The sequence below is a fragment of the Oppia nitens genome, unplaced genomic scaffold (genome assembly GCF_028296485.1).
Source record: "Oppia nitens isolate AA-2021 unplaced genomic scaffold, nextdenovo-longstitch-racon4-pilon3 scaffold32_pilon_pilon_pilon, whole genome shotgun sequence".
In the NCBI taxonomy this organism is placed as follows: Eukaryota; Metazoa; Arthropoda; class Arachnida; order Sarcoptiformes; family Oppiidae; genus Oppia; species Oppia nitens.
The window spans coordinates 573,620-587,166 of record NW_026533213.1 but is presented as its reverse complement, the minus strand read 5'-3'; the positions used below and the strand labels follow the sequence as shown (position 1 = coordinate 587,166).

Sequence of the window (13,547 nt, the reverse complement as noted above, 5' to 3'; positions counted from 1 at the left end):
TAGGCGAAAGTGTTTGACTGCTTTGAGAGATACGATATCAATAGTTGAGCCTATGTCTGCAAAACACATTATTTTTTTGTATATTAAAAATCCCGGTATTAAAATACGATCATTTGTTTTGTAGGTCTGTGCTGACATATTTTGCTCAATAAAATGATTGGTGTCAGATGTTTCAGCTGTTGGTGACTGTGCTCTTGAGTATGAGCGTGAAGTAGTACTGTTTTGCACACGATTGCTTCTGCGTGGACAGTCACTATGCCAGTGGCGATTATGTTGGCCTTCTTCTAAACAGTATTTGCAATCATATGGTGGGAGTTTCTTTGGTTGTGATTTAAATTTGTTATTTCCTTTAAATGGTTGTTTGCTTTTGTGACCAGACTGATGGTCGGTGTAGTGAGTGCTGTGGCTTTTTGATTGTTGTGGACGACGATTCATGTCGAGTTCAATGTCCTGTGCGAGTTCAAGCCATTCAACAATTGAGTCAAAGCGTTTGCCTAAAAATTTGTCCTTAAAGTCTGGATAAAGACCTTCTGTTAAAAATTGACATATATCTCGTGGTTCGAGACCTTTGATACGGCGTAAAATTTTCAATTTTCGCTCATAATATTGATATATAGTCTCTGTGCGCATAAGTTTACATTTGTTTGCTTCAGCGACTGGAGATGCGCGGTGAGCGTTACCAAAGGCTATGATGAGCATTGTGCTAACATCATCCCAATCAGCGTCGGGGTTTGATATGATGTCATTGGTGTAGTAGTTGTACGCGTCATCACTTAGGAATTCTGCAATTTTTATTATTTTTTCGGCATCGCTGAGATGGCTGTATGCTCTCTCGAATAGTCTCAAGTGTCCGCTTATTTCAATTTTATCGGCACTGCCACTGAATCGCGGTAATTTGAGTTGACGATTAGTAGTTTGTGGTCTGTTCTGTGTATTGTCGTTGTTGCCGTCTAGTGACATTGTATTTATTACTGTATTGTTACTATTAGATGAGTTGAAAGGTGTATATAGAGGTGAGTCTCGGGTGACTTCACTTTCAGTTGTGGTGTTGATCGACTTCTGTTTCGGAGTGGATAGGTGCGCGTTGGTACGTATGTATGCCTATACGGCATGTGTTTTGCTATTGATTTGACGTGGAGTCGGGAATCCTGCCGACTGCGCCAATTATTGCGGTCGTGGACCGAGTTGTGTGGGTTATGGGGTGTGTGATTCCCGATTCACCACTATTACAGCGGTTACGGCCCTTAGGGTAGATCCGTTGCAATGATATGTGATGTACCAACTGGTTATCAACAGCCGAACAGGTATGTCTTGCTGTGTTGATTGTTGTTAATTCAGGTCCCGATGCGAACTGGTATGTCTTGCTGTGTGACCTGTGTCCGAGTGATTGTCCGGATATCGGGTAATAGTGTGTGTAATAATTGTATGATTTAAAACACAGTTATTTTTATCAATAACTAAATAAAACTAATTTATTCAATTAAAACATATATTAATTAATAAACATAGAAATTGTGGGCAAATAATATTAATTGTAAACAATTAAAATAATTAATTAAATATTTTAACATTGGTTTGAATCGACGGCAAACAATAGGTTTTGAATTACATGAATAATATTTGTATTAAAAAGTAGTTAACAGATTGAGTTCACAATTACTAATAACTTTGAAATTTAACTAAAAATAATTGTATAAAAAATTGTATTTAACTAATGTTAAGACTTATTTTTGTAATTATATATTTATCAAAAATCTAATATAACATTTAATTATAATTGAAATATAACTCCTAATAATATGTTATATCTATTATATTATATTTAGTAATTAAGTTAGTTTTTGTTATTAATTATTTTACTTTCACAATAATAATTTTTTTATTTTAATTTTCATAGATAGATAAACTTTTTTTTCAAAATAATTTAAAATGATTATCATATTTAATGTTATTTTTATGTTTAATATTAATTACACATTAATTTGCGCAATACTTTTGAAATTAGTTATAAAATACATGAAATAAATAAATAATTTTTACAAGTTGTATAAATATTTATGCAATAATATTTAAAATTAATGTAATTTATATATAAATTTAACAATATAAATTTCAATATAATGTACATGTAAAATGTGATTTACTATTTTTATTTATTTTGTTGTTGTTAATTGTTTTGTATTTATTATGCTTACATTTATGTTAAAATATTTGTAATATATTAATTTAGTAAATATTTTTTTTCAAAATAGGGACTGGATAACCTATTTAGCTGATAGTATATTTAAGGCATTTTTTTAATTGTTTTATACAATACTATAGTTGTATACAAACAAAAATTTTTATTGTATTGATTGGACTGAAACTATTGGTTATATAAATAACATAACAAAACTTTTGAAACAATTAGTTGACCTAAACTGTACTAATGGTATGAAATTTTTTGACTGAAAATTATGACTTTGAAACTTGTGCTTGATACATTTTCAACTTTAAATTCAATTAAAAAAAAAAATTATTAACTATTAGTTTTTGTAATAACATATATAAAAATAATTTTGTTTAAATATTTTAAAGATTAACAATTTATTTGTACAACTGATATATTGCAATAATAAATGAAATGATTAAATAATTTTGCTAATTAATAATAAATTAAATAATTTTATTTTTAAAAATATTATGAATAAATATCATAAACAATGTAATTGTTTATTGAATGTAAATAATTATTTTTGATTTTTAGTTTTATAATTTTTGATTTTTTGTAAAAAATAATATACTATATATATATACTGTAAGTTAAAAGCAATAATACTAATTTGTCAACAAAAAAAAATTAGTACAAACTTTATCTATTTCAACGCAAACAAAAATGCCAACAAAATTAATATGTATGTATATTTGAAAAAATATATAAAACAAAATTGTTTGACTTTATTATAATTATATATCTCTAAAAATATATTATCAAATTATTATTTATTAATTATTATTAAACAGATTTGGCTATTATAACATTTCTATCAACTATTAGTATAATACTAATACCAGTTTATAACTGTAGTAATCAATGTCCCAGTACCGATACTATAAAACCGTGTACGTGTAACCCTGATGGCATAATTTGTCAAAACAATATCATAGTAGATATTAAGCCAATATTTCAAAAAATTGTTGCAAATAATTGGACAAAACAATACTTTAGGTTATCTGATAGTGCAGTAGTTGAACAATTGCCGGCCGATTCACTACAAACAGTTGCGTTTAAATATATAAAGATTGCTGACGTAAACCGTCTGAAACATATCGACATCAATGCATTTCGAGGAACAGTAGATACAGTGGAAATGTTTATACTATTGAATAGTCCTCTACTGGACTCAAGTAACTTGTTTGACATATTAAATCAGTTTGAAAATATTGAGACAATCAATGTCGGCAATTGTAATATCCAGTCGATACCCGATCACGCTTTTCGTCGACTATCTAAACTGGTTGGTCTCTATTTGTCTGGTCAGTCAATCAAAACAATTGGTTACCGCCCGTTCTATCAGCTACCAGTGCTCAACGATCTAATCATATTTAATACATCGATTCCGTATTTAGATAACAATGTATTTAGTTTTAATGATAGCATTACCAATACTAAATTGCTAAAACTGGGACTGGTACTCAATAAGCACCTGTGTGAATCATGTTTTCACCAGGATACTTTTATATGTATTAAACATAGACCGGTACAATTAAATTTTAGTTATGTTCAAAACAATTACCCTATCTATAGTTACCCAAAACAACTAACCTATTTAACTGAGACTATATTTCGACCATTTTTATTGGCAAACCCATTGAATACTATCAGTCTATTGGGACAACAGTTTAATTGTAGCGATTGTGGCAACTATTGGTTATATAATAATAATAATAATAATAACAATTTATTGACACAAATTCTTGACCTAAATTGTACTAATAATGGTCAAACATTTATGGATAAAAGTAATTTCAAAAATTGTGCATGATACAATTTTTTTTTATTTAAATGTTTAAATTGATTTATCTAATTAATTATAATATTTTTTTAAGAAAAAATGTATTATAATTATTATTCTAAAATTTCAATAAATAATTTTGTTTTTTTATAAATTTTTATTAGTAAATAATCTTTTACTGCATTATATTATTATTCATATTCTATATAACAATAATAATAATAATAATAATGTCATCATATTTATGCAATCATTAGTATTTTTTTAGTTTTGACATGTAAATTAAGCAATAAATATTATTTTATAAAATTATTTACATTTATAATAATTATAACTATAATATTGATTATTTGTTCAATCAGTTATTGCAATAATTTTTTTAATAATTGAAACTAAGTTTAGAGATATAAAAATTTTGTTTGAAAACATGCTGAATAAATGTTTCAGCAAAATATAATTGATGTGTTGATTTTATTTAATTTTTAAAATCTATTATAATAATAATGTATATAAGTTAACATCAAATAATATATTAAAAATAATATAATTAAATTTTATATATTTATAATTTATAATAAATACAGTATTATAATTATTAACAACTTTTATCATTTTGAAAATAAACCACAAAAAAATGTTTACAAATTTATTGAGTAAGTATTGAGTACTATAGTATATACTGTATATAAAAATTAAATTTTATATTAGTATTTTAATTAATACTATTATATTTATTAATAAAAATGATTATTTTATTAACTAATATTATTATTACTTTTTTAGATTTAATAATTATAATAGCATCGCTATCTAATATTATTAAACTAATACCAGTTTACTATTGTCAACAACACCAGTGTCCCGACGCTGAACTGGTTAAGCCCTGTCAGTGTGACTGGTTTGGCATATTTTGCAATACAGATGATGTCAAAGATATTGAACCGGTATTTAAAAGATTATCAGCAAATACTGGTAAAACAAACAGTTGGAAACGTAGATATTTTACGCTAACCACTGAATCAATTAGACAATTACCTGCCGATGCTCTGCACGGTATCAAGTTTGAAGATATTGATATAAAAGAGTCGACTGGCCTGAAACAGATCCATACCAATGCTTTCCGTGGAACTGTAGATACGGTTAAAAAATTTCAACTATACAATAGTCCGGTACTTGACTCGCGAAACTTGTTTGACATACTCAACCAGTTTATCAATGTTGAGGAAATCAGTGTCGGACACTGTAATATCCAGTCGATACCCGACCGGGCATTCGGTAGGCTATCCAAACTCAAAGAACTCAGTCTCTATGGTTTGACTATCAAAACAATTGGTCGGCAACCGTTTTACAATCTACCAGTGCTCGAACATATAAGTATATCATGGACATCGATTAGCTATATTGATAGTCAAGTGTTTGTTTTCAATGATCACAATCGCGATAATGGTCTAGTAATAGGATTGGCTAAAAATACATTCCTGAATGGTTCAAGCTATGCTCAGGGATCATTTTTAGATAACAAACATCAATCTATCTATCTAGATTTTGGTGGCAGATACTATGAAACTACCTACAATGATCCGGATCAGATAACCTATTTGGCTGAACGTATATTTAAGCCATTTTTGTTGGCAAATCCATTGAATACTATCGGTTTATTGGGCCAACAGTTCAATTGTGCTGATTGTCAAAACTATTGGCTATATAAACAACATAAACAATTTGGTATACAAATTGAGGACTTAAACTGTACTAATGGTTTGCAATTTATGGATGAACAACATTTTAAAAATTGTCCATGATTATTATATTTTTTTTAAATTATATTATTATTATTTAAAAAAATAAAATAATTCCCATATAAATATTGAAAATTAATTAATGTATAAATTTTTTTAATATTTTAAAATATCTCATTTTTCAAAAAAAATATTTTATAAAAGAATATATATTTATTTAATTTTTAATATTATTTGTTTATAATGTTGCTTTTATTTGGACAATATTTAATTGACTATACTGTACCTAAATACAACTATTAGTATAATAATAATCTACCGTATAGCATGATTGTCAAATTATTTTTTTTTTGTTATATCATATACTGTATTAGTTATATATTACAATATATATTACATTAAATAAAAACTTTTGAGTGTAATAAATATTTATAAAAAATAATATATAAAAATGTTTGACATTTTTAACATTGCTGAATAAATATTTATAAATAATTTAATTTGTTGATTGTAATAATAATAATATGTTATTATATATACAGTATATATATATATGTGTGTGTGTGTTTGTGTGTGTGTGTGTGTTATAATATGTTAGTATTAAAATCTTTAAATAAAAAATGTTTATATATATTATTGTTATATATTTTATAAGACAATTAAAACCAATACTATTAAATTAATTAATTAATTTTTATTTTAAAAAAATTATTTAATAAAATTATTGAAAAATCAAATATTGATAAAGGTAACTTTATTTTAATATATATTTTTTTAACATAAAGTTTTTAAAAGTTAATAGAATTTTTAAAAAATTATAAATTATATACAAAAAAAAACTTAATATTGCATGTACATTATTATTTTAATATTATATTAGTTTAACTAAAAAATAAATAAACTTAAAATTGATATTGATGATATCATGATAGACAAAATTAATTTTTCAGTAAACGATTTATAGCACTTACGTATAAAATTAGCATGCTCAATATAACAATGATTTAATTTAGTATTTTTATTATTATTATAATTAATAACATTGTTGTTGTTGCTGCTATTGCATCGACACTTGAGTAGGTCAGTGCCAAACTGCATAGCAATCTCATTGCTTAGTACATCAAACGAGTCGACACATTTGCCGTCACAGAGGCCGTCATTGCCATTGTTACTGTTGACTACTACTACCGGTCCGCAGGCGTCCCTATAGGTACTCCATAGTTGTGCACAGTTAGCATCGGCCCGACAATACAGTTCAATAGTATGACAATCGGTCATATCCGACTGCGATGACGACGATGACTGTGGATAACATCGTTTCAATCGTTTCTGTATTAGATTACAGTACGAACTTTCACCGCACCGGCAGTACAGATAGTTGACTCCCAGTGCAGATTTGGTTAGCCTGAGCACCGATATGCGACACTCATCTGTACATCCGTTGTTGTTGTTGTTGTTGTTGTCATCCGATTGTCGGCCAAACAGTTCCGATCGGCAGCCAATCCTGAAGTCGTGTAGTGCCAGACCACAGTCTTGATGGCCGGTACACTTGGGTAGGGCCAGCTCACACATGTCGTAATTAATAGTAGTAGTAGTAGTAGTATTCAGATTATTATTATTAGCATCATTAGTATTCAAGCTAACTGTACAAACATAGTCTATGCATAATAAGTTAATTATGATAATAATAATAGTAATAGTTATTATTTTTAATGATAGCATTGATTTCATATTTCAATATAATGATAAAATATATATATATATATTTATATTTTATTGATATAAATAATTTTAATTAATTAATAACAACAAAAATAAAAGTTATTTACGGCTTAAAATTATTTTTTTAATTAAATGTGAAATCAAATTTTCATATATTTATTAAAAGTTATTATTAATTATTATTACATATAGTTTGGGTTTAAACACAGCGAAACAAACATTTTAAATGTTATTATTATTTTTATATAAAACTACTATTGAGTAAATATTTTTTAAAAATTTAATGAATTATAAAACTTTTCTATTAGAGTATTAATAAAATAGTGAAAACTAAAGTTAAAAAATTAATTAATATTCAAGAAAACTAGATTCAATAGTAAAGTGTAAGCAAAAAATAAATTATTAATTAAAATATTTAATAAAAATAAGTGATGAAATAGTTTATTAATAAAAGTAAAAATAAGTTTATGTGTCACTTAACATAAACTATAAAAATCAATGTTAGTACTATATAATAACAGTAATATATGTAATAAAATTTTATATTACTTTATACTGTATATATACAGTATATACCGGTTTATCCAATAAAATATAAAACTCAATGAAAATAACTTTTATTTATTTATTTATTAATTGTGACATTGAATACTTATACATAAGTTTTATGTATCATATAATTTATATATATATTAAAATATTTGTTAATTAAAATTATAGCAATTAAAAAGATTTTTTTTGAAAAAAATTGTGATAAATCATGACTTCATAATCATAAAAATTTACTGTAATATACTTTAACTGTGTATTTATATTATATAATAAAAAAATATTAATTTAATTATAATATACTGTATTTATATAATAAAAAATATTAATTTAATTATAATAATTATAGTAATTAATTTTTAAAAAAATATAATAATTAGTGATTTTTAATAAAAAGTTTTTAAATAAATAAATAATAAATTAGATAAATTACAATAAATATTTCGGGGGGGGGGGGGGGGGGGGGAATATATCTAACTTATTAACAACAAAATAAAATTTTTAGTTCAATTGTATCGGTGCTGATAATAGGTTCATCCAATAGGTATTGTATACCTTCACTACTGTTGCCACAAATCTGACCGACGAGTGCTGTCCAGGTGTTGATCCTTGCGGTGGCGGATACCAGAGCACAATTATCTCATGTTTGTCAACAGGATTTGAGTGTGTAATAGCATTGTTTTGACCGCCGGGACAATTGATTGTATGAGCTATAGTCGTGTTTGTCGACTCGAAACGGCCGACCGGTTGGCTACCGACACCATTGCCAACCACTAGTCGGGCTTCGATTAGGAAACCGCGAAATGTTTGGCCACTGGACGACTTGATAGTAAGCTTATACGACTGTCCATTTTGCTGTGGCTGGACATCCAGTTGATAGGGTGACGGCGAGTTTTGCGGTGGAAAACCGTGTCCAGGTTTCTGGTCAGCACAGGCCCATGTTGGAGCACCGGTAGGAAAGCATAGACAGGGTATAGAAATATTAACAATTATTATTATACTGATTAATACAATTAGATTAATTTTATTGAAAATAATAGACATTTTGTTTGTTTGATTGTTTTTTTATAAATAATTATTTATTATCAAGTAAATTATCTAGTTAAAATTATAATATTTTTTAAGAAAAAATATTTAACTTAAATAGTATTAATATTTTTATAATAAAAATTTTCAACTCATATTTATATGCTATTGTAATGTCTCAATAGTTATGTGTAATTTATATTTTTTAAAAATCATATTTCATATTAATTGTTATCGTAATAAAATTATTTAATTATATTGCAAAAATTTTTAAATAACAATGATTTTACAAGTTTACAATAATATTTTATTATTAATATACATGTATAATATATATAAATATACTATATATATATGTGTTCAGTATAATGATAATAAATAATCGATACATATATTTATTATAGTTATCAGTTTTAATAGTTTAATTAATAATATACTGTTTAATTAAATATCATAATTAACTAATCATTATAATCATTATAAAAAAGTTGTATATTTTAATTTAAATAAAATAATTAAAAAATATATTTTTATTCTCTAAAAAATAATGCGGACAATTTCATTTCTATCTAAACATTAATTTTATTAAATTTTTAGTTTTTATAATTTTATAGTTTATTAGAATTTTATTTTAGTTAATTAATAATTTATTAATATAAAGCAAATTCACGAAAATTTATTTTTATTAATTAAAAGAATTTCATAATAAATAATTAATATTAGATAAAAAATAGTATATATATTACTTATTTAGTATTTTTTATAATATTAATATATAAAATAGTTTATAATTTAGAAATTATTAATAAATCTATATATAATACTATAGAAAAATAATTTGTAAATTATTTAAATAAATAAATAAATATTTTAGTTGACGTAATTTTACACACATGTTCTTTATTAGATAAATTATTACTTAATTTAAACTAATTAATTAAATATTAATATTAATAATAGTATATATATATCAGGGTTAAGTAAGGGGGGGTAGGGGGGTAAGGCCAAAATACCCCCCCTAAGATCGAGAAATTGGGATTTTACCCCCCAGACTTTTTGACCAAATGGGAAAAATTGTCGCTTAAAAACGAGGAGAAATGACCCCCCCTAAAATTTCGGCGCCGAAGGCGCCGAAAATTTTTTAGAGATTTATAAAAATTTTAATTTTAGTTAATACTATTTTAGTAAGTGTTTTTATGTTTTTAAAATTTATATGATTCTAATTATTGATTAAAAATAAGTAAAAAAGTTAAAATAACGTTAAAACTCATCAAAAAATAACATAATTTTACTTAAAATATTAAACTAAAAAGTTAAAAAATACCAATTTGTTGAAAAGAATAATCATATTACAATATAAATAGAAGTTTGAGATAGTTTAAGAAGTTAATAAAAAAATAAATACTTATATTACAAGGTTTTTATTAATAATTTTTAAAATTTTAACTAAAAAATTTAAAATATTTTTAATTTTATAATTAGTATTCAATCAGTATTTACATAAAAATAACATTAAAAAATAAAAATATATATCTATAAACTATAAGCATTAAGTATTATTTAAAAAATTATTTTAAAAGTTAAAAATTACTAAAATACTAAAAAACTCAGTGTATCATTAATGCCTTTATCACCTATTTTTAAGTATTTAATACATTATTATTTTATTTTTTGATAAAATTTAAGTTTTTATTAATTTTTAAAATTTTTTTTTAAAAATATTTATTTTTGTTAAAATTTAACTTTTTTTTATTTTTGTTAAAGTTTTTTTTAGTATTTTTGTAAATTTTACCTATTTTCCTGGGAATTTATACGGGAACTTATGGGAATTTTATCGAATTTACATGGGAATATTCGGGAATTTAAGGGAATATTAGGGAATTTTCTCTTGACCCCCCCCCTTGATTTTGGATTTTTGAAAAAATTGCCGTTTAAAAATGCAATAAAAATCTTACCCCACCCAATACCCCCCCCCCCCAAGATTTTTCGAGAATTTTGTAAATTTTACCCCGGTCTACCCCCCTAAAATCCAAAACCTTGCTTAACCCTGATATATATATATATATATATTCACACGCAAAATACAAATTATATTAAAATAATTTATTTTAATATTTATATATACAGTAAATACTTCTACTATATTATACAATTTCAACAGTTTATATTTAATTAATGAAAAATGCAATTATATTGAAATGTATAATATAAATTTTATATACATTTCTTAATAGTCTATAATTTTTGTTTTTTTATATTTTAGGAAAATGTTATTAAACTTATTTTTATAACACAAATAAAAAAATTTGATTTATACTTAAATTTTTTTTATTTTATTTGATAAGACAAAAAATTAAATAATATTCATATAAAATTATGTCAATTATCAGACAAAAAATTGTTGAATTTTTGACAAAATCGGATCAACTATCGACAGCATTTGAATCGTTTGAACGTTTCTTAGATCTCAATTATATATCAAGTTTTCGATCACTGGATGACTATCATAACCGGACACCGATATCAACAAAACGGTTGGCCATTATAGTAGTATTACGTTTGATGACTATACTGTCACTGATACGGGGTATAGTACTGGTGCTGATCAAAGATAACAAATCAATACAAACTGTCCTAGTTGATTCATCCTATATGCTTAATGAAAATAGATATATGATACTATATATACTATTGTTAATGATCATTCCATTGGTACTGGGTAATCTATACTATCATTATCTAGAATGGACACACCAGGCTCAGTTTATCGATATTTACTATTTGACAAAAACATTTCAAATTAAATACCGTTTGTCAACGAAAGATGAACGCTATCTAAGCATCAGATCAAATATATTGTGCAGATTTATTATGTGGCAATTGACTGGTGGGGGTCTATTGTATTTGTTTCTACCACATTTGGTAACTGGTATACTAATGTATCTGGATAATGTTAGATATCCTGATATTAGCTTGATCAATCTAATAGTTTGTAACTGGTTGGCCATAGTAACCATACATTTTACTGTTTCTCAATTTTATATGGCTTATTATTTATGGTATGTGTAGAGATGGGCAAATAGAAAATTTTCTAATAAATTTTCCATTGAGAAAGTTTCTAGAAAATTTATTCCTGAAAAAATTTTCTAGAAACTTTCTCAGGGAAATTTATTAATAACTAAATTAAAATTAAACTAAACATAATTATCAATAGGTATCTCATAAATAGAAATTTCTTTTAGAAACTGGAATTATTATTTTTTGTAAATTTTTCTTTCTTTTTTTTTGCTAACACTAGGTATGTGTCGACTCTATGCATAAAACTAAATTTTCGTAAAATTTCCCATAATATACAACTGGCCATTAAGTATAACCATAAAACCCGTCTAATAGCAGCTATCGATGAACACGACTACATCAACAATTGTTGCCATCAATTGAACCGATTTTTTCGTGTTATCATATTTTTGATTTACTTTTTCTTTATGCCCGGCGAAGCGTTTGTCTTGTATAACGTTCATCACAGGGACACACCTACTGTCTATAGAATTGTATGGGCCATACATGTTCTGGTAGTCGGTTCAATGGCACTGATGATCAATAGGATGAGTGTCGGTGTATCTAAATGGGCGCACCAGCCGTTAAATATGATGTACTCATATGTTAGTCGTCGACGACAACTAAGTAGATATAGTTTACGCTATAGACTACGTATTCGGGATTTTATTGAAACACTTTCGGGACCTGAGATCGGGTTTTATTGTTACGATTTGTTTCCAATGAATTCCTGGGAATTCTATCAATTGGTTTCCATAGCTGTTAGCAATTATTTTCTTATTATTACAACATTTTAGATTTGATTTTTTCAGGAAAATTTTTGACAGGAATGGTAGCCACAGGAATGGTTAATCAGATGGTAGCCATAGCTGTCAACAATTATTTGCTAATTATTCAAACGTTTTTGATTGAACATTACAACTATTATTAACAATATTTTTTTGCATCAAATTATAAATTAATGTTTTTTTATTTAAAAAATAGATTAATTATATGCAAATAATGTATATATTTTAAATATTTGATTGAATTTTTGTTTGTTTGTTTGTTTCCTGCTATTATAATATCTACATAGATAACTTAAATAAATAAATTTTGTTAGTTTTATTTTTATTGATAATACTATTTTATAATTTATTTATTTGTTTTACAACTTTTTAATGTATCTTAATAAGCAATATATTTAACAAACTTAAAATAAAATTTAATAATTTACATACAATACCATAGGAGGCGCCTCCTGAGGCATTACTTTCATTTTATTTTGTGTTTAAAATTTTTAAGATTACAATAATTTTTATAAATATAAAAACTTTTTTTATATAACTGGAAATTTACTTTTTTTAAAAATTGTATTTAATAAAATTGTATCAATAAATTTTTCTACAATTTTAGATATATAATTGTAACTAAATTTTTAGTTAAATTATTGATAATTTATTGTTAATAATGTATTATT

The 13,547-nt window shown here is 25.1% G+C and overlaps 2 protein-coding genes across 2 annotated transcripts; both read right to left on the bottom strand.

The window, feature by feature from the left end:
- Positions 1–6,393: 6,393 nt before the first annotated feature.
- On the bottom strand, positions 6,394–7,306 carry LOC128956709 (growth arrest-specific protein 1-like). Its single transcript, XM_054302424.1, has 2 exons — positions 6,776–7,306; positions 6,394–6,405 (listed from the first exon to the last, which is right to left on the bottom strand). The coding sequence occupies exons 1-2, from the start codon at positions 7,304–7,306 to the stop codon at positions 6,394–6,396; spliced, it is 543 nt and encodes a 180-aa protein (XP_054158399.1).
- A 1,159-nt stretch (positions 7,307–8,465) lies between these two features.
- On the bottom strand, positions 8,466–9,148 carry LOC128956769 (putative defense protein 3). Its single transcript, XM_054302485.1, has one exon. The coding sequence runs from the start codon at positions 9,047–9,049 to the stop codon at positions 8,507–8,509; it is 543 nt and encodes a 180-aa protein (XP_054158460.1). The 5' UTR covers positions 9,050–9,148; the 3' UTR covers positions 8,466–8,506.
- Between the last annotated feature and the right edge of the window lie 4,399 nt (positions 9,149–13,547).

What these genes read in the sequence shown, in the direction of transcription:
- LOC128956709 (XM_054302424.1), bottom strand. Translation starts at nt 7,306, where the DNA reads ATGTGTGAGCTGGCCCTACCCAAGTGTACCGGCCATCAAGACTGTGGT.
- LOC128956769 (XM_054302485.1), bottom strand. Translation starts at nt 9,049, where the DNA reads ATGTCTATTATTTTCAATAAAATTAATCTAATTGTATTAATCAGTATA.